This window comes from Furipterus horrens, unplaced genomic scaffold, assembly GCF_987537825.1.
Source record: "Furipterus horrens unplaced genomic scaffold, mFurHor1.1.pri manual_scaffold_3, whole genome shotgun sequence".
Classification (NCBI taxonomy): domain Eukaryota; kingdom Metazoa; phylum Chordata; class Mammalia; order Chiroptera; family Furipteridae; genus Furipterus; species Furipterus horrens.
This window is the reverse complement of record NW_028327173.1, coordinates 4,990,284-5,011,383: the sequence shown is the minus strand read 5'-3', so window position 1 is coordinate 5,011,383 and position 21,100 is coordinate 4,990,284. Positions and strand designations below refer to the sequence as shown.

The following is a 21,100-nucleotide window of genomic DNA, read 5'->3' as shown; positions in this document are numbered from 1 at the left end:
GGCTGTCACAATGTGTCAGGACCTTGGACGTGGACACGGAGCCAGAGACAATTAGCAGCTGGCCTGGCGTGGATGCTAGAGAAACAACTCAGGGTCAAATGAAGACTCCATCTGGGTTTCTTACCAATTCACCCAAAGAGAAGGAGGGAGAGAGGGGACCAAGAGGTCAGAAATAGAGAAATGTAGCTAACAGGACACTGCATTTCTCAGGGGTTCCACATGGGGTGGCACCGTTGGGGGCAGCTTGGAGCCTGGGTTTCTCTGGGTCTGCTGTTGTTGGTCAGGCCTCCAGCCCTTGGGATCGGAGAAGCAGAGCCCAGGCACTCTGATGACAAGCTGGGAGTCAAACTCGCTGGCTCCCTTTGGTAGAGGCCACACTGGGTCGCTTACGTTCTGCTGAACCCCAGGGCCCCCCTGGGCAGCATCAGTGAGCTCGGACTGTGGGAAGTCCACTTCAAGTTCAGATCTAAGCGACATGAAGCTACTTCATCATTGCATCTCCTTCCTATTTTCCCCCAGCCGTGGGATGTTCTTTGAACGTTGTTTTCCAGGGCAAAGAAAACCAAGCAATCTCCTGATCAAACTTGCCCATAGAACAGGCAGCCACTAACCTGGGGAGGGGGACAAAGTGCTTTCATCTCAATAGAGCAGGAAAGATAGAGTCAGGCTGGATATACACGTAGATCTCCCATCCCCCTACCTCCCCCAAACACCCTAGGGATTCAGTGACTATGATCTGGGGAGAAAGTCCATTCCAGGCTCTGGCCCAATCGCGTTCCAAAGCCCAGGGCTAGTTGCACAATCCAAGCTTGAAACGGGTCACAGCAGTAAAAAGCTGAGAGGCTTCATCGACAGCCGGCCTCTGCTTATGGCCGGGGGTCCACTCAGGAGGAGGTCAGCAGCTTCTGAAAGTGACTGGGAAAGAGGGCAGCTGTTCTTCAGCTGTCGGTAGGGCCAAGTTCACGATATGCTGCTCAAATTGCTGAGAATTGTTTTTAGTAACTATGTTCTTGATTAAGAAAGAATATATACTCATTCCAGCATGGCCTGTAATAGCTGAAACCTGGAAACAACCCAAGTGTCCCAAAACAGTAGGATGGATTTATTATTCATATAATGGAAAACTATACAGCAATCAAAATGAATGAACTGCAACTTCATGCAAGATCATGGATGACTCTCACAAACGACACAGTTTTGTATAGGGATGCATATATGAATGGTTTTTTAAAAACAAGAGAATGACAGAGGAGGAAGAAAGGTTTGGGGAGAGGTTTCTGGTGTGCTGGTAATGTTAATATTTTTTGCTCTGTATGGGTAATTGCTTTATAATTATTTATTAAATTGCACAGTTGTATTTTAGACACTTTGCAGTATGCATACTTCATAATGTAGTGATTTTTAAAAAATAATTTATTTGTTTATTTATTTTATTTTTAGAGAAAAGGGAAAGGAGGAAGAGAGGGAGAGAAATATCACTGTGTGGCTGCCTCTCACTCGTGCTCCCAACTGGGGACCTGACGGGCAACCTAGTTATGTGCCCTGACTGGGAATCGAACCAGCGACACTTGGCTCGCAGGCCGAGGCTCAATCCACTGAGCCACAGCAGCCAGGGGCTCATAATGTAGTGATTTTTAAGTTAGATCCAAAAAGATAATCTATGCCTATGATAATCTGCCTTTTAGGACTCAAATGCAAAAATCTAATGTACACCAAACCTACAGAACATCACTGAAAGAAATTAAAGATGACTTAACTAAGTAGGAAAACAGCTGGTGTACATGGATAAGAAGATTTAACATCATTCAGATAGCATTATTCCCCCAATTTATCTACAGATTCAACACAATCCCCATCAGAATCCCAGAGGGCTTTATTTGCAGAAATGGAAAAGCTGATCCTCAAATTGATAGGAATGGCAAGGGAGTCCAAACAGCCAAAACAATACTGAAAAAGAAAAGCAGTGTTTGTCCCAGATTTCAAAACTTACTGCCATGTTACAGTAACCAAAACAGTGTGGCACCGGCAAGAAAGAAACCATAGAAGCGAATCTTCCTGATTTTGGATTAGATTCTTAGATATACGCCAAAAGCATAGCCACTAAATAAAAAAGTAGGTGACGTGGCCTCCACAAAATGAAACGTTCTGTGCTTCAAAGCACACTATCAAGAAAGGGAAAAGATAACCCACAGAATGGGAGAGAGATTATGTGAATTAATCTGATAAATTTCTAGAGTATCCGGAATATAAAAAGAACTCTTACAACTCAATAACAAGACAAACTCAAAAAATAGGCAAGGGAATTGAATGGACTTTTCTTCCTAGAGGATATGCAAATGGCCAGTAAGCACGGGAAAAGATGTTCCATGTCTTTATCAGAGAGACGCAAATCAAAACCACCCTGAGACCTCACTTCACACCCACTAGGATGAAGCGTTAGGAGAATGTGAAGAAGCTGGAACCCTCACACACTGCTGTAGTAACAGAAAATGCTACAGCCACACCAAGCTAAACACTGAGTAACCATGTGACTCAGCGATTTCACCCCGAGAGAAATGAAAACGTATGTCTGCACAAAAACTTGTACATGAATGTTCATAGCAGGATTACTCACAATAGCCCAAAACTGGGAACAACCCAAGTGTCCATCAACAGATGAATAGATAAACAAATATGGTCTATCCATAGGAGGGAATATTGTTTGGCCACTGATAGGTGCTACAAAGCAGATGAACCCTAAAAACATGCTAAGTGAAAGAGGCAGGTCACAGAAGGGCACCTACTGTCCGATTCCATCTATGTGACCTGTCCGGGATAGGCGGAGCCGCAGACACAGAAGGCAGGTCAGCTGTTGCCGAGAGCTGGGGGAGGGAGGAATGGGCAGTGACCACTCACTGGGCTTCTTTGGGGGGTAATGAATATGTTATGGAATTAGACAATGATGATTATCACACTAATCTGTGACTATGTAAAACTACTGGCATGTACACTTAAAAGTGCCAATTTTATGGTATGTAAATGCTATCTCAAAAATAAGAAATTATGAAAAAAACAATAAATCGGAACTGTTTCTTTAAAAAAAATTACACCTAATAAAAATAAGTTTTTTAAAACAGTGTGCTCATTGTTAGAAAAATTATCAACACCTCCTTCCAGAAGTAGCACCGCCGCCCTGGGAACGCTCACACCGCTGAATGAGGAAGGAGGATCACAAACCTCCAGTTGTTTTTGTTGCCAGCGTTAGGGATGCCTCCATCCCCACCCAACACACTCACACGCACGTGCGCGCCCGCGCGGCTTGCTGGAAGGAAGCGAGGTAATAGTAGCCCTAAAAATGCAAGTCCTTAGCGCCCCCTGGCAGACGTCCCAGCCACGGGGCAAACGGAGGGATAGCCCCTCGGGCGGGCGGGGCTCAAGACCTGAAGCCCGACCGCGGACGGGACGTAGGGGCCAACTCGGTGAAACATGAAAGCGCAGGGGCGTGGTGCGAGGTCCTCCGCGGAGCTCGGGGGCGGGGTATAGGGCGGGGCTAGGGGCGGGGCATGGTCCAGGGGCGGGGCCGGGAGCCGCGGACCGGACGTAGGGGCCAAGGAGATGAGGCGCGGAGGGCGCAGGGGCGTGGTGTAAGGGCGGGGGCGGGGCATGGAGCCGGGCCCAGGACCCCGGGCGGGGCGCGGTGCCGAGGCTCGCAGGGCGGAGAGGGTCCGGGACGCCAGCCGGGGGCGCGTTGGTGCCGAGTCGTCGTCGTCGTCGTCGGTGGCGGCGGCCGCCCTGGCGGTCCTGCTTTGGTCTTCGCGGCGCCCGCGCGCTTCGGCCCGGGCCCGGTCTCTCCTCGCCCGACCATGCCGCCGCCCGCGCCGCCCACCGAGCTGGTGCCGTCGGAACGCGCGGTGGTGCTGCTGTCGTGCGTGCTCTCCGCGCTCGGCTCGGGCCTCCTGGTGGCCACGCACGCCCTGTGGCCCGATCTGCGCAGCCGAGCGCGACGCCTGCTGCTCTTCCTGTCGCTGGCCGACCTGCTGTCGGCCGTCTCCTACTTTTACGGGGTGCTGCAGGACTTCTCGGGCCCCTCGTGGGACTGCGTGCTGCAGGGCGCGCTCTCCACCTTCGCCAACACTAGCTCCTTCTTCTGGACCGTGGCCATCGCCCTCTACTTGTACCTCAGCATCGTCCGCTCCACGCGCGGATTCCGGGCTGGGCGCCTCTTCTTGGCCTCCCACGTGGTCAGGTGGGTGGCTGCGGCGCTGACTTTCCTGGAGACCCCCGCCCGACCCCCCCCCCTCCCCCGGCGTCTGGGCCCTTCCTGCTTCCCCTGTGGCCCTCGCTACACTTCTGCTCACTCCCCAGGGCGCTCTGGGTCAGCGGGACGATGTCAGGCTTGCCTGAGAGGGGGACGCGTCCTGAGCATCACTGCAGAGGGCGCCCCTCTTTGCTTGCGTCCGCCTGAGCCTCATGGGGGGGGGGGCAGGGGCGGGGCTCAGCTCACACCTGGAGCGAGAGCGGCCAGAGCTTGTGCTTAGACCTCAGCCCTGGTAACTTGGATGCACCCGGGGAGCTGAGAACAGTCTGGCTGCTGCGGCTCCCACATCATTGCGTTCCGGCCAGCTGTGCTGCACGTGGGGAGAAGCACCTGGATCCCAGGCCAGGGAGCTGGGTTAGGTGGCCGCCGCAGGTTGGAGAACCTGGCAGCTCCCAGTTCCATGCCACCACCGGCACCTGTGGCGTGCGCCATTCAGCCACTCCCAGGCTGCTCCTCCTTCCAGCCCTCTGCCGAGCGCAGTGCCTCAGCTGTGACATTTTCAAAAGACGGACTCTATTTTCTCTTTGCTCATCTCTAGACCTCAGGCCCCTGTCTGTTGTTGTGTGTGTTCTAGATGATCTTAGCTTTCTGGAGTTGAGCAACTCTGAGGTTGAGGCCAGGGACACGGGCTGATCTGGAAGAGGGCCAACCAGCTGCCTGGAATATCTGAGAACAGGGAAAGCAAAAGCCTTGCCCTGCCCTGCCGGGCCCTGCGTTGAAGCATCCCATCACGTACCCCTCACCTGGTGAAGGAGGTTGCCCTGTTCCCGGTGTCATTTCAAGATGCAAGCATCTGGTGCTGTCCTGTGTCGAATGGGGGCAGGAATCTTATAGGGCACACATTTTCTCTTCTCCCTCCCCAGATAAGCACACCAAACACTGTCCTAATTATAGGTCCTCTCTGTTAAATGCTTGAGTGCTTTCCAAAGTCTGAGGACAGTCAGCACTTCAGTAGAGACAGGTCACCTGAGTGTCACAACAGTGAGGTCACAAGATGGCAAGAGTCACTTGACCCCTTCTCAGAGCTGTGGGATGGGGGCCAGCTGGTCCCTGGGAAACTTGATAACCTGCTTCTCAGCTGTTCAGGTCAGATTTGAAGCAAGTTATTCAGGCAGTGCCTGGTGGCTGCAGACACCCACAAACAGTGGGGCTGCCCTTTCTCCCACCTGACCTCTGTCCATTTCAGAGGCCTTGTCCTCGGCAGGCTGGCTGGGGTGGGTAGTGTGGACACCAGAGTTGACGTGTACTTGAGAAGGTGCCCAAGACCTTCTTTGCAAGAATCTCTTCTCTTTCCCCCCTCTTTTAAAAAAAATTGAATCCAGTATATTTTGTAAGCGATAAAGATACACTGGGTGCAGCTCCTCTAGAAGAGACAACTTCCCGAAGAAAGCGGAGTTGGACGTTCTTTCTGTTCACTTCTAGCAGGGGTTTCTGTGATGTTTAGGGAAGGCCCCCTAAGAAAGTCTGCGTGTCCCCTTCTGGCCATAAAAAAAGAGGCAAATTGTTCATTTTATTTTTTGAATGTGATCCATCTGCTTCTTAAAGAAGAAAAGAAAATACCTGTGTCTGAGCTACAAAAGGACTTTGACAGTTTATTCCCTTTCAGAAGTTAGTGCTCACATTTTATGTGACTAAGAGAATTGGTAAAACCTGCCTGACAGCTTCATCTGTTGACCTAGGTCTTCCCAGACTATGTAGCTAATAACCTTACTAGAAAGGACTCTCCACCGTCTTTCTTTGGAGAATCAGTTTATTGTTGCTTACGTGTCTGTTGGTGTGAGAAACCCCATCCTTAGACGTAGGCTAGACAGTCATCCCTTGTTACCATTTCAGACCACTGAAAATCAGTCTGCTTCTTCAAACCTTCTAGTCTTAGACAGTATTTTAAAATAAGGTTGCTATCTTTATTCAGTAAAGAGTTTTATGAATTGATTTCTTTTTTAAACTGAAAAATATCCTGATGAGTGCACAAAGGCCATATTTAGACAAAATAGTAAAAGTTGGTAAATATATGTGGGAAAATGTTTGGCCCCATTAGTACTCAAAACAATGCAAGTTGTAACATGGAGGTATCATTTTCTCATTAAATTAAGAAAAAAAATAGTAAGGCAGAACACGAACGTGCTAAATGCTGAGGAAACTGGTATTTTCCTACGTTATTCTTGGCTGTGTAAATTAGAATAATCCATGTGGAGAGTATTTGGTTCATACTCCTTGATCCAGTAATCCTATTTATAGAGACATAGGCTAAGGAGAAAATTCAGAATGCCATATGTGCCAAGGCGTTTGTGAGATACTGTTCCCACGGGGAGAATCTGAAAGCAACCTCGATGTCCACAAGATAGGGAACAGTAAGTTACAGACCGCAACCCCCCCAGAGATGTGATGCAGCCGATACTGTCTGTGAACTCCATACATCCTGTTTGTAATGGTATGATACAATGTTAACCGAAAATAGCATCTATAAAACTGAATGCATCCATGCTCAGCAGGAGGCTGGAGAGAATCCAACCCACAGGCAGACTCCCAGAAAGCACCTGCTCCGAGGGCCCCGTCCATCATGGGTGCTTTTGCAGCCTTCTTTTTTCTCATTGGATAAGAAGGGCAGCTTATTATTTTTGTTTTATTTTAATGGATTGATTGGTTTTAGAGAGGGAGGAAAAGAGGGAAACATCGATTTGTTGTTTCACTTATTTTTGCATTCATTTGTTGATTCTTGTATGTGCCCTGACCGGGGATCGAATCCACCACTTTGGTGTATGAGGGATGCTCTACCCAAAAGAGCTACCCGGCCAGGGCAGGGCAGCTTAGACTTTATTATTCTCAGGGAAATTGTATCTCACACGAGCTGCATCTGGTTCCTGAGCTCTTGCACAATGCTGTCCCATTCCTTAGTTCACTGGTCACCAGGAAAGGAAGGGACAGGATGATCACCCTTGAGTTGATGAGACCTGCCCAAGGCCATAAAATGGGAGGCTCGGGGGTAGAACTCCAAGGTCCATCCTCCTTTTATGGTTCCATCTTGTCTCTTAACATCAACAATCATTTTTAAAATTGAGATATAATTTGACAATGATTTATGAACCATTCCAGAGCAAGTCAATTACAGACCTGTTGTCCTGAGCGTGTTTCCCGAAGACAAGGACAGTCTCTCAGGGAAGCCCAGAGAGGCCTTGCAGAAGCAGGAGGTTAGCAGGGAGCAATGCTGTTAGTGGATTGTGGATCGTACTGAGATCTTGCCAGTCTTCCAGTAACGTCCCCGATAGCAAAGGAAAATCTTGGCAACTGTTAACTCAGCCTCCTTCAGCCTGGAACAGTTCCTTCGCCTTTCCTGGTGTCTCCTGGCGGTGACTTTTTGGAAGAGTGCCAGCCATTATGCGGTAGTGTGTCCCCTGCTTGGTTGCCCAGCGTGGCCTCCTGGGTGGGTTCAGATTCTGCGCTGTTGGCAGGAATCTCGCAGAAGCCTGTTCTCTCCACTTCCTCGCAGTGCCTTTGATTTGTTCCGTTCCTGGCGATGTTCCTTTGATCGCTTGGCCAAGGGGTTATCAGCCAGTTAGTTCTCCACTGCAGTTACTGTTTTTCCTTTTGTAATTAATCAGCGTCTTGTTGAGATCAATGTCCTGTTGCTCCTCAGACTTTCCGCGTCCACTGGCAGCATTGCGAGTGAATTTCCTGGCTGTGTGAGAATATTCAGTGTTCAGGGGAAGGCCTGTGTTACGTCCCTTTCTACCCTGTTGAGCCTGATAAGATGCCCCATATTTTACGTCCATGTGGATATGCGCCTGCGGCCACCTGCTACGGGCTCACCTGAGAAAGTGCTGGGAAGCTCAGGCCTAGAGCTGCTGGGTGGGTTGGTTCCCTTCCCGTACGATCAGTGATCAGCACGTTGGCACATTGGCGTGAAGCCCCCCCAATCCCCCGTGCCCCTGCCGTTGTCAGCCCCTCCTCCCCCGCAAGGCAGTGGGCTCCTCCCGAGCGAAGCCGGAGCTGGGTCAGGCTGGGTCAGTGGGCAGTCCCCCCAGCTGCAAGCCCGCGGGCCACCGCTGTGCCTCGCATCAGCCCGCGTGCCCTGTGAGGCTGAGGGAGAGTTGGGACGGGGAGCCTCATGACAACAGTAGAAGGGTCCCTGGCAAGCGGGCCACCGCCAGCGGTCTTAGGATGTCTTCTGGCCCCAGTGAGGTTGGGGTGGGTGTGGGCATGACCCCTGACCCCTGACCCCTGACCCAGGTGTTCACCTACGCTCTTGAGTTTGCTTGAGGGTTCTGGAGGAAGGAGCCTGTGGCACCACAAGTTCACCATAAAAACAACAAACAACAAACAAACAAACAAAGCCGTGCTGTGGGGAGTGGGAAGTTCTAATCCGAGAAAAGGGGAAGCAGGAGCCTGGGCGGGAGGGCCCGCTAAGCGCTCTAACTGGAAACCAGCACCCGGCCGTGGGGCGCAGCCACAGGGCCCCAGACAGGCAGTGTCTCAGGGAGGGACAGATGGACACAGGGGCTGCATGAGCAGCACCCCACGGCACTACAGAACAAGAACCGAGCTGGCTTTTTTATGACCTCTGAAACGCTCTCGGAGGGCACCAGCGAGTAGCACACGGTCCTCTGCACGGCCTGTGTGTTCGCGGGAAGCCCACCGTGGGCGGTGAGGGCAGAGGCTGCCCGTCCACCTTTCTCCAGGGCAAGGTCAGACCTGCCCTTCTTACCTGGGCCGGGACCAGGTGGGCAGGAGCACCCCTGAGCACTGCAGGATGGGTCCCCAGTGCCCACCAGCCCCGGGGCTGCAGGCGATGGTGCCGGGGGTGTGTTTAAAATTTCCTTTGGGCACCCCTCCCCCTGCTGCAGCCACAGCTGCAGAGTGACCTTGCGGTGGCCTGGCCAGCGGCTGACTGCCTGCACTTCTCCCGCGTCCTACCCCTCTGCCCCTCACTTAACAATTGGTGCCCATTGTTCCGGAAAGAGCCTGGCCGCAGCGTGGCCCTTGTGATTCCTCTCACCAGGCCTGGCTGCCCCCGCTGCCTTTCCCTGGGGCCTCCTTCCTGCTCCCAGAGCTTTCTAAATTGGCACATTGTTGCCTTAGAGTTTTGTTCTCAAAGCGGTTTTTTGTTAGGTTGGCATTCAAGGCTTTCCGTAGGCCTCGAGGCACATAGACAGGGGCGCTGCTGTCTAACCTACAGAAGGGGCAGAGACCCCTTTGTTCCCTCCCCGGCCAACTCCCCTTCCCCCACCAAGATCTGTAGGAAGGGTGAGGTTTGGGGAGAGGGAAGAGTGTGGGTGCCCAGCAGTGGGGGCAAACCACTGAGCAGACCTGGAGCCCCCGCAGGCTGACCTTCATGCCTGGCGGGCGGGGGTAGCTATTCCCGTCTGCATGGGAAGTGGGAAGTGGAAGTGGCTTTCTGTCACCACGGGTGTCCCTCACGCTGACTCTGGGGGGAGAGGTTCCCAAAGGTCCCCAGCTGGGCAGAGCCGGAAACTCTGAGGGAAGCCCAGAGTACCCGCTGTTCTGGGACAGGCGCCTGTTTGAGGTCAGCTGACAAATGCCAGGGAACCGGAGATGGCTCACTTCCCACCTGGCTAGTCTGGTTCCACTTTCCTGGAGGAGATCTGAAAACAAAAAGGACACCAGTTCTAAGAAGAGCTAAGCTCCTGGTGACAGATCTGAAAGCCTTTGGCCAGCTTCCCCCTCCCCCCAGCTCCGCCAGGTCGGGTGTGGCGGGCTGGGGTGTTTCCCATATGTCCCGTGTCCTCTGGGGGTGGGGTCCCCAGGAGCCGGGTGTGACCTCTGCCCAGAGCTTGTCTCTCTGCCCCACAGTTTGTAGAAGACCCCGGTAGCAGTGTCCTGGGTCATATCTAACGAAGTGCCACAGACCGGGGGGCTTAAACAACACAACTCGGTTCTCTTGTGGTCCTGGCGACTGGAAGTGAGGTCAGGCTGGGGGCCGGGTTTCCCTCAGAGGTCTCTCCTTGGCCTGGAGATGCCTATCTGTACCTGAGTCATCACACGCTGGTCCCTCTGCGTGGGTCTGTGTCCTCACCACCTCTTCTGGGGAGGACACCAGTCAGATTGGATTAGGGTCCACCCTAGTGACCTCATTTTACCACAATCACTTCTTTAAAGACCCCCCTCCAACCACAGTCACCTCCGGAAGTCCTGGGGCTTAGTGCTCGGACATATGAGGTCCAGAGTCAGGGGACACGGCTCTCAGCCAATGACAGCCTCTCAGGGTGGGGGACACGGACCTCAGTTTCCAGACAGACATAAGTGAGAGCTGGGGCCCAGGCACCTCTGGGAGAAGCTGTTGACGCCCCTCCGAGTGGGGGATTCTGCTCAGGGTGTGGTCTTCAGGCTCCTTCCATCAAGGGGACCCCCCCCGCCCCCCACCTCCCTGAAGTCTCAGAGTCAGGGGTTTGGAGAGAAGGGGCCTTATCATTCACCTGCTTTAGCCATGCCCCCTCCCTGCCCTCCAGTGCCTGTCATTGTGTCCCCTGCCCATGGCCCTGTGGCTTCGGTTGGCTCAGGATTGAGCAGGACCCCCCCTGCCCTGTCTTCTAGTCATCCCGCCCTTTCTCCCCGGTGGGACCTTGTCAAGAGTCTTTAAACATTTCAGACCAGCTCAAGGCCCAACTTCTCCTTATGTGTCGGGCTCTGGGGCCAGCTTCACAGCCTCATGTTGAGATGTGGGTCACAGGTGTCCGCACAGAGGCAGGACAGTTCCCTGGCCATCTGCTCCGCCCAAGTCTAGGCACCAGGGCAGCTTCTCCGACCACACCGGTTTCTAGGTCAAAGCCAATGGAAGCCCTTGGTCTTTCCCACATGCTGTTGCTGACCTGTATCTTACTCGTTCTGCTGTTGTTTGTGTTTTGAGTGATGACTTCTGTGGAGGAATAAAGACTTGTTAGGTGGTACACGTCAGAAATCGGAAATAGACATTTCTGGAAAGCAGGGATTGCATCACCCATGTCTGTGTGGGGTGCCTTCCAGATTCACGCCACCCACAGCTCAGGGTGGCCTCCTGGCCTGAGAACAGCTGGGCTTATTATCCGAGGTCGCCAAAAATACCGCTTTCTCCTCGCTCTGTAGGGGGCGAACTGGGGGCCTCTTCAGCTCCCTGTCCTTTGCCTTTTCTGTCCACACTTGGTGTCCTGCAGCCGGCTGCTGAGACCTGACGATGGGTCGATTTCAGGGCATTTTGTGAGCTGATTGTTAAATGCAGCCATTATTAAAAATTAGGTTATACAAACTTAAAATTAAGTGAATTACGAGGGGGCCCCCCACAAAACGGAATTTATTTATAAAAAACTGTGTATTTCTTCTTACATGTTTAAACTTCAGTCACCTTCAAGGTACTCTCCACGTGATGCAATGCATCTATCGAGACAATTTTCCACGGCTCAACACAGCTTTTGAACTTGTCGTCTGTGATGCCGTTTAGTGCTTCTGCCATTTTTTTGTTTCACCTTTTCCACATCGGCAAAACGTTTCCCTTTGAAAACTTTTTTTTGTCCAGGTAAAACAAAAAAGTCAGAAAAGTTAGCTGGGGCGAGATCAGGTGACTAGGGAGGGTGGGGCACAGGGGTCACGCTGTTTTTGATGAAAAACTGCGGAACACTCAGCGCGGGGTGGGCAGGTGCGCTCGGAAGTCACCCATCATGAAATGGGCAAACACAGTGAATAAGTCTTCAAAGAAAATTCGCTGCAGCCTCTCTCAGCCTCTCAACAACGCCGGCTGGTGCACCGATCCAGGGGGACTCCAGTTCTACAAGGGGCCCGCCCTCTGGAAGATAATCCTGTTTTTTGGGGGGAGGACGTCCTCCCTCATATATTAAAAACAAAAGTCATAACAATACTCAGAATTTGATTACATCCTGGTTATTTTACTGCCTTTTCCTCTGTTTCGTGCACTTGAGGTATGTGCGCTGTTGTGTCCGTGTGACAGACATCCTGTCTGGCGGTGTGCTGCTGTGCGTCTGAACCGGTGGCTTGAACTTGGCCGTGGTGGGAGTATTTACACCATGGAAATAGGCAAACAGCACAGATCAGGGCTTGATTTATTGGTTTGTTGAATGTGTAGGGCCGAGGTCAACAGACTTTTCCTGTAAAGGACCAGGTAATAAGTATTTGCAGTTGCCCGGGCCACGTGATCTCAGCTCGGCCGCAGCAGCCTGCAGGCAGCCACAGCCACTGTGTTGCAATAAAACTTTATTTAAAAAACAGACCCTGGGCCGGACTTGGCCTGAGGGCCATAGTTCGCTGGACCCCGATCTGGACTTAAGAAAGTGATGGAGAATACGTTACAGGCAAAGCTTAAACTCAAGCGGGTTACTTGTCTCTGAACTCAAGCAGAGCTGGCAGCCACGCTGGGGCAGGCAGGAAGCTGGGTATTTCAAGACAAGGTGATGAGAAGACGCGGGATCACGGAGCAGGACAGACATGCTCTTCCAGGGTTGGACAGTTATTATCTGATCCCACAAAGAAGTTGCTCATGTCACTGTCAAATCTGTGAAGTTCTGGCATCATCTTGTCCCTCTGTCTTTTGTATTTCACTTTCCTCTCGCTTGTTAAGGAAAAAAAATAAAGACTAAATAAAACAAGAAAAATGAAAATATGAACCAGCTTCGCTCCTGGAACTACTTCCTTTGCCGACGGCAGCCATAGAGCGGCCGCACGTACCAGAGATCAGGAAAACCTACAGAAAGCATTCCGTGAAATTCACTTGGCCATATGGAGTTCACAGTAAGGAGTTTTGTGTATTATTCCTTACAAATGGTGCTTCACATCTTTTATACCAGTGAGTTCTGTAACAAATGTATACATGCATGTTTACATGCATACATATATGTGTACAAGTGCATTTTTCTGGAGGGCCAGTTTTAAGCATTACCCGTATCCATAAGTTACAAGTCCGGTTGAGCCTGCTTTGCTGGATTAGTGGACGGTCCCTCCTGCTTCCTCCCACTCCATTCCCACCGGCTCCCTGGCCTTACCGCTTGTCACCACCTCCTACTTAAATACCTCTCTGAGCAGCTTCTGGACCCAGCGGTACCTGCCATCTGTGCTCAAGTTGAAACAACAGCTCTGATGGATCAGCCCACGTTCTGAACCCCCTCCAAGGCCTCTCTCGGCCTCTCTGGTCTTCTCTCTGGCAAGTCCCAGTGCACCCTCAGCTCCGGGCACAGCGCAGCCATCCAGAGGAAACGCGGCACTTGCAGCTGCCAAAGGACTCGCCTAGAGTGTCAGGATTTGCCAGTCGCGGTTTGGTTCCCTGGTCTCCTGCCAGGGCTGTCAGGACACTGAGCAAGGGGAAGGATCGCCGGGCAGGGTGCCCTCATCCTGTCCCCCCTGCTCCTCCTTCCAGCCTGAGTGGGGACCCTGCTCTCCAGCCTCCTTCGCAGTGACCGTCCCTACACACGGTGCTTTTCCCTTTCTATAAAGTGATGAGAAACCACACACGTAACTTCAGGATTGCTGTTTTAGCCACTTTAAAAGCCTCTTCCTTCCTTTTCAGTAATATGCGTGCAGTGAATGTTTAAGGAGTGAATTGGGGAAACCTCCCCGTCACTTGGCTTGAAGTTCATTCATTCGTTCGTTCATTCATTCAGCAGGCTCTTCTTTTGCCCCTTCCCAGTGACAATGCTGAACCAACATGGCCCTCACCCTTATGGGCTCATAGCTGGGACGTGTTGTCCTAAAAAGGTAACCCTTTACTACAATAAAACAGTTTGACACTAATATACAGGGTGGGGCAAAAGTAGGTTTACAGTTCTTCGTATGGGAAAGAATATAACAATTAACAAATAGTAACAGAAGAATAAACTTTCACATAATCACAACTGTAAACCTACTTTAGCCCTACCCCGTATATTAACTTACCAGGTAAATAACTTTGCATAGAACCAGCGTTTAAAATGGACAAACTCCTGGGTGTAATGTGATACCTTTCTCACAACCCTTGAACTTCTGTGGCCCCATCCTGCACCCCCCCCCCCCCCGTTGGAGGAGTGGACACTGGGGGCCCTGGAATGGGGACTCCTTGGGGCTCGGGGCTCGGGCCTCAGACCTGCTGTGTTGCTGAGGGGTAGTAATTAAGCTGCGGAAAGGTGAGCCTGGCGCTGCCCTGGGCTTTCTGCCTTAAAGGCCCCTTGGACCCTCGCTGGGGCACTGCCCCTTCCCACAGAGCAAGGAGGCCTCAGGCCCTGTGGGGGAGGGGGTCTGCCCCAAGCCCCCATCCCCTTCCAGATCCTGCTGCAGGTACCCGGACCATGGGCCTCCCTGTGCAGGCAACCCCAGGCCATCAGTCTGTGCACCCCTAGACCCAGGCTGCCCAGGGCTGGCTGTTTGGCATTGCGGTGGGCTTGGCGGAGCTGGGGCAGAGCGGGCGGGGGTTGTGAGGCCTCCCGCCCCTCTTTTCTCCAGGAGACTTGGAGGGCGTGGTCCCTTTGTCTGAAGAGCATCCCGGCCACTTCACCCTGGCCGGCTGGGCGGGAAGCGGGGGCCTGACCTCTGTGTCTGTGTGCTCCCGTCCTCAGCTGGGGGATTCCACTGACCATCACCATGACGGCCGTCGCTCTGAAGAAGATCGGCTACGACGCCTCGGATGTGTCCGTGGGCTGGTGCTGGATCGACCTGGAGGCGGAGGACCGTGTCCTGTGGATGCTGCTGACCGGGAAGCTGTGGGAGATGCTGGCGTACATCACGCTGCCTGTGCTGTACCTGCTCATCAGGAAGCACATCACCAGGGCGGTAGGTGCCCGCGCCTGCCCTCCCCGGAGGCCTCGCTCCGGGCTCCGTGTGGCCACTGTGCCCGCTCTGGGCAGGCCCGAGTCCTGGCGTTGGGCTCGGCCACCTTCAGGGACAGAAGTAGTCACGGGGGGCTCGCTGTGCGTGAACTATACCCATTGGGGGCTGTCCTTTTTGCTGACTACCCAGCCCTGTGAGGAGCGGGCCCCGTGACCCCCTTTGTGGATGAGGAAAGGGGGTCTTATAGAGGCTAAGGGTTCCCCAAACCTCAGCTCGGGAGGAGAGAGGGCTCCCTGCGTGCGCGGCCACAGCCCTCTACTGCCCCCTCCTGGACAGACCACGGCAGCGGCTCGGCCTTGAACTGGGAGGGGAGGCCAGGAATCTCCCATCAGTGGTATGATAACTCGGCTCATCGTCCTTGCTGATTAAGATTAAATCACGAGTGGTGGACTTCCCAGGCATGCAGGAATTCGTCCATCAGCATGCCAGACCAGCTGGCCAGAGATTCTCGGAAAGGATGGTTTTTCTCTCAGTCTGGCCAGTTGTTCCTTGTTCTTAACTACCCGTTCTGCAGGTGTCAAGCGTGGGCTTCGTCCTGGCCACAGCACACTGCTGCCAAAAAACCCTCATGTGAACCCACCGGTCCATCTGCTCTACCACTCACTGAGTACATTTTTATTGAGCACCTACTACCCACAAAAGCGCTGTGTGGCAGTGGGAGTTTATCCTGAGAACTCAGATGGGGGTCCTGTCCTAGAAAGAGGCAGAAGTGTAATTACAGTAGAAGAGAAAAGGTGACGAGTGGCTAGAGCAGAAGAGAGGTTCCCGTGAAGCTCTGAGTGCGGACTCGCAGGGTCACTGGTGCTGCGCCCCGAGTTTTCAAGGCTGGAGCAGTAGAGGATGCGTCCCCGTCGTTCCGGGCAGGCCGTTGGCGCAGCAGCCGGCACTGAGTTTGCAGGGCGCTCCCGGCAGCTTCCTGCGACACCTGATCCCCACCCAGTACTCTCCCTCCTGCATCGAGACTTCTGGTCCTTGTTTTACTCAGAGCTGAGCTGATCCTCATCCCTCCCTGCGGCCCCTCGGGCTCAGCTGGAGAGATGCCTGCAGGGCTTCCCTACGGGTCCGAATCCTTCTTTGTCCTCTTGCCTGGGCCGGGGATGCCCTCCTCACCTCCTCCTCTTTCCACTGCCCTGGAAGCTTCTGGGCTCCCTGAACTCCATCAGGCTCTGCCCAGCAGCCCCTCTGGAGCTGCCCTTCCTGTTATGGGCAGAAGCTTGGGGCCACCAGGCCCGATCCCTGCATGTGAGGATGGGTCCCTGACTCTGCAAGTGTTTCCAAGAAAAGGAAGAAGAGCAGGCGGGGAGGTGTTGGCAGTTGTTCCCTGCCTCTAGTCAGGCAGGGGAGCGAAAATTACAGGAGCTGGAGGGGCGGACGGGTTCTGTGCTGATGGCTCAGCTCTGGAAGGGGCTGCTGTTGAAGGCCCCGGGGGGCGGGGGACAGGTGCTCTGAGCAGGAGCCTTCCAGCAGCCCGTGTACCCAGAGAGGCCACGGGGTGCAGCCGCTCCTCTCACCTAGACTCTTAGCGTCCCCGACACAGGGCTGGGCTCTAAAGCGCATCTTTGTTGCAAGTAGTTTGGTCTATTTTTACAAATGCAGCGATGATCTGCAAGTGGGGCCTCCCCCTCTTCTCACTGAAGGGCGTTCCCAGGGGCGGGGGAGCCCAAGCTGATGCCTGCGCACGTCTTCTTTGTGCCCTAGCTTTGGGGGAGCCCCTCCCGTGAGCTGCTCCTGGGGGGCGGAGGTGGGGGCATCATAGGCAGTCAGCCTGCTCAAGGGAGAAGGACGTCTAGGAAGGAGGAGGCAATGAGCTGTGAAAAACAGAAAGAAAGAGCCGGCTGTGGGCTGGGACTGCAGGGGAAAAGCCTTTGCAGTTCGGGAAGGTGGTCGGAGGGGCCTAATTCAGAAGGTGAGTAAGCTTGGGAGCAAGGCCTGGGAAATGGTGAGGGGATGGGGACGAGCGTCCCAATAGAGGGGACAGCTGGTGCACAGGCCGTGGGGTGGCGTGTTTGGGCACTAACACGGAGACCCGTGTGGCTGCAGCAGCGTAAATAAGGGGGAAGCAGTTGGAGTGAGGCCGGAGCCAGCCTGGGGTTGGAGACAGTGTAAGGAACTTGGGAAATGGAGAGGCGCCGAGAGCTTGGAGCGGAAGCCGGCCTCTGCCGGCCTCAGGTTTTCAAGCCACCATGCTGCTTCTGTGCTGAGAGTAAGGCCGTAGCGGGGGGCGCGGTGGGGGGTGCTGGTGGTGAGGGTGACAGAGAGAGACCCGAAGGGGCGGCAGCAGCTGTCTGGAGAGGCTGCGATGGGGCTTGGACCGCGCCGGGGCTGGGGACAGAACTTTCAGGTCCTGGGTCTCTTTGGAAGGTAAAGTCCCCGGGACTTGTCCTCAGATGGATGTGGGCTGTAACGAGAAGAGAGGAATCAAAGACAAGCCCCAGCACTTGGCCTGGGCACCTGGAAGGGAGACGGGTCCATGAGCTGAGATGGGGAGGCTTCAGGTTGAGGGCAGGCGTTCTGTTTTCAGAGGGGTGTGGGCCTCCACGTGGAGATGCAGCACAGGCCGGGGATCGAGGAGACGGGAGTTCAGGAGAAGGACCCGGGTTAGGGGTGGGAGCCCGGACGCCAGCGTGCTGCGGGAAGGCAGCGCACGCCTCACTGCTTCCTCCAGCGCGCGTCTGAGTCCCGGGGAAGATGGACGCCCGTGGGCAGCAGGCGGGCAGCCGGCCCCGCTCACGTGTGCACTTGGTGTCCCCACGCAGCACGAGGCGCTCTCCGAGTACCGGCCCATCCTGTCGGAGGCGCACCGGCTTCAGCCCCACAGCTCCATGGCCGATAAGAAGCTGGTCCTCATCCCGATCATCTTCATTTGCCTCCGGGTCTGGAGCACCGTGCGATTCGTCCTGACCCTCTGTGGCTCCCCGGCCGTGCAGACCCCGGTGCTGGTCGTGCTGCATGTACGTGTGTAGGTCTGCCCTCCCCAGCCCCCCTGACCCGGCAGCAGGGTCAGGTCACTTCCCCGAGCAGAGCAGGCATGTCCCCACGCATCAGCCAGCGCGGGGTGGCAGGGGCTCGGCTCCGCTGTGCCTTCCTTCCTGCCCGCGACGGGGAGCCTTGGCGAGAGAAGATGGAAGGTCAGTGGCTCTAGAGCAGCCCCGGGGTGTGTCGAGGTGCTGCTGTGCATCGGCCTGGGAGCAGCCCCGGAAGAGTGGACTGGTCCCAGGTCCTTCCCAACCCAGAAGACCCGGAGACAGTGTGGGCCACGTCTGCACATTCAGACCTGCCCAGAGCTCTGCCGCAGGCCCCCGTGGCAGGGCCCCCACAGACCAGCCCCAGGGGTGGAGGACGAGGGTCTGGGGTCCGCAGCACTGGCCAGCCTCCTTGCATGTGTGCCTGAGACCCCCTGCAGCCCTGGAGCTCATACTTCTCTCCTTCCTGCCAGGGAATCGGGAACACGTTTCAGGGAGGGGCCAACTGCATCATGTTCGTCCTCTGCACCCGCGCCGTGCGGACTCGGCTCTTCTCTCTGTGCTGCTGCTGCCCTTCCCAGGCTCCTGTGGAGAGCCCAGCCAGCCCACCCAAGGCTCCTGCCCCCTCCCAGTCCGAAGACTCAGAGACCCAGGAGGACCCCCGCTGAACGTCCACGTGCCTGAGCTCGTCCCTGCCAGGTCCTGTGCTCGGGGCTCCCTCCCGGGGAGCACAAGTGGCTCAGAGGCCTGCCGCAGGAGGCAGGCAGGGACGTCCGCCGCACCGGATGCCTTCCTGCTATGCACGATCTGAGCCGAGAGCCCCAGAAGCGACGGAAGCCTTCCTGCTGCTGTGGAAGCTCTGACCCAGTTTGGGGGGGGCAGCCGAAAACTCAGCCTCTTCTACCTCCTAGACCCTCAGGTGGCACGTGTGCACACTGCATTGGGGGTGTCCGCATGAGGGTTGGCAGTGAGACTCAGGGAGACCAGTGGTGCATGACCATTGCCAGGTTGCCTTGTGGTCCAATGGCCATTGGCTTCTGGGCCACACATCACTGTTTACAATCTGAGCACCCACGCCTGTGGGAAAGCATGACGAGAGATGTACACCAGGTCCCCAGCTTAAATAAAGCGTCAGTGGGTACCAGAGATGCATCCCCTACCTAGATATCATGGAGCCGATTTCCGGTTTATCATCGTGTTGACATTCCCCGGAGAGCATGGCCTTTCTTGGAGGGCTTTGCTAGTCAGCAAGAGCCAGTTACCTTGAACCAGGTTCCCTTGAGGTTTACCCTGGTGGACATCATACGCCCAGCCCAACGCAGCTGCCCGGGCAGCGGGGCTCCTTGGCACCTGCCCGACTCTCTGTTGGGGGTGGCCACTGCATCTGAGTCTAAAGCCCAGGCCGGGATCCAGACCCCTGCCTCCACCAGTCCCTTCAAGTCCAGGTTCCCTCCTCCAGGGCAGGGGCGGGGACAGGAACAAGAAAGGCCACTGCAGGGACTCCCTGGGGATGCCCCACTGTCTCTCGGGTCTGTGCTTGTGGGCACTGGAACGGGGTGTGTGGGGAGGGGTCTGACCTAGCCGCGTCCCAGTTTAGTTCTTACAGGGGAGGTGAGCATGGAGTTCACGAGTGGTCCAAACACTGATGCCTCCCCGCGGGGACAGTTTGGGGGTTGGGTGGGGGAAGTGACACATGGGTCACGGCGTGATTATTTACATTTAATAGGAAAAGGGTGTAAAGTAAGCATCTGTATCTCTGTCTTCTGTGGCTCTTCCGCCAACCCTATACTCCATTTCAGAAAACTTCCTATGTGAAGTCACAGAAGCCATTGGCTAGGAACGGGGGGTGTGAATGTCACCGCCAGAGCCTCGGGTGGAAACATACACTTTACCCGATAGGTGTCCCTCCCTGGTTTCCTGAGAAACGGTTTGCGGAACCTATAAAATGGCTCTGCATTAAAACCAAAGGCACGCTGTACTGTGGATTCCTGTTTTACTCCCAAAAGCAAATCTGCCACAGGAAGAAAATCTGAAAGGAATAGTCATCTGCAAAACTCGGTCCAAAATGCTCATTTTTTGGTTTCCTTCTAAAGTTTATGAAAATCCCTGTCGGGCTCCAAGAAACTCGGGGCTGCACTGCAGAAAGCTAACCAGTCGGGCACTCTCCTTACAGAAACGGCCCATGTAAGGGGGTTCGGGGCCCCCCCAAAGGTGTTAGAGCAGGTCACAGGCACGTAGCTGGTCAAGACCCTCACGTTAGCTTCTAGAAGGCAGCAGAATTTAGGAAGCTGCTTGCTGCAAAAAAAAAAAAAATTGACAGCTGAGGTTGAGCACGGGCTGCGGAGCAATGCTGCCGGGGAGTCCTGCTCAGGGGGGCCCAGATCCTTAGCTCGGACGCCCGGGGGCGTGGCCTCCCAGGGCAGGCCGGACCCGAGCTTCCCCAGGCAGGCCGCAGTCAGAAAAGGCCGGCAGAGGGTGCCCGGGGCTCCAAGTTCTCCTTCCACTTGTTTGATGTCACCGCTGTGCTCTGCTTTTGTAAAAGCCTCCCGACAGTTAACGCCTGGGTGTTTCCGTCTCAGCTTCCCCGGCTGCCCGTCCCGTTTCTGCAGCTGGTGAGGGCATCACTGTGGATGGAGGAGGCCGAGTGGGCAGCGGAGGGGCTGGGCCTGAGGCCAGGGGCCCACCTTGAACACAGCTTCCCTCTTCCTTAGAGCTGTCCAGCTGGGTCGGGGAGCCCAGGACTGGGGGCTGCGTGAGGCCCAGGGAGGGGGGATCCCCAGCGGAGGAGGCAGGTGCTCTGAGCGGGTGCACACAGCAGAGTGTTCCTTTTACCCTTTCTCCTCGGGCGGTGTGAACGTTCATGCACCTCCATCGCTCCGTTACAGACGTGTAACCTCAGCCGGCAGAGGGGCTCTGGTCTCAGGCCCTCTCTGAACCTTGACCTTTTCATTGGGTTTACCAGGCACTTGGTGCCTGTTTGCGCTTCGGAATCGGTGTTTGTTGATTTGTTTTGTTTTAAATAACTATTATTTGGCTCAGACGGAGG

At 54.7% G+C, this 21,100-nt stretch overlaps 1 protein-coding gene across 1 annotated transcript; it reads left to right on the top strand.

The window, feature by feature from the left end:
- Window positions 1-3,680: 3,680 nt before the first annotated feature.
- Window positions 3,681-19,219, top strand: GPR157 (G protein-coupled receptor 157). The gene is made up of 4 exons (XM_090268539.1): window positions 3,681-4,225; window positions 14,821-15,034; window positions 17,848-18,042; window positions 18,528-19,219. Exons 1-4 carry the CDS (start codon window positions 3,843-3,845, stop codon window positions 18,720-18,722), a joined length of 987 nt encoding a protein of 328 aa, XP_090124665.1. The 5' UTR covers window positions 3,681-3,842; the 3' UTR covers window positions 18,723-19,219.
- Window positions 19,220-21,100: the final 1,881 nt, after the last annotated feature.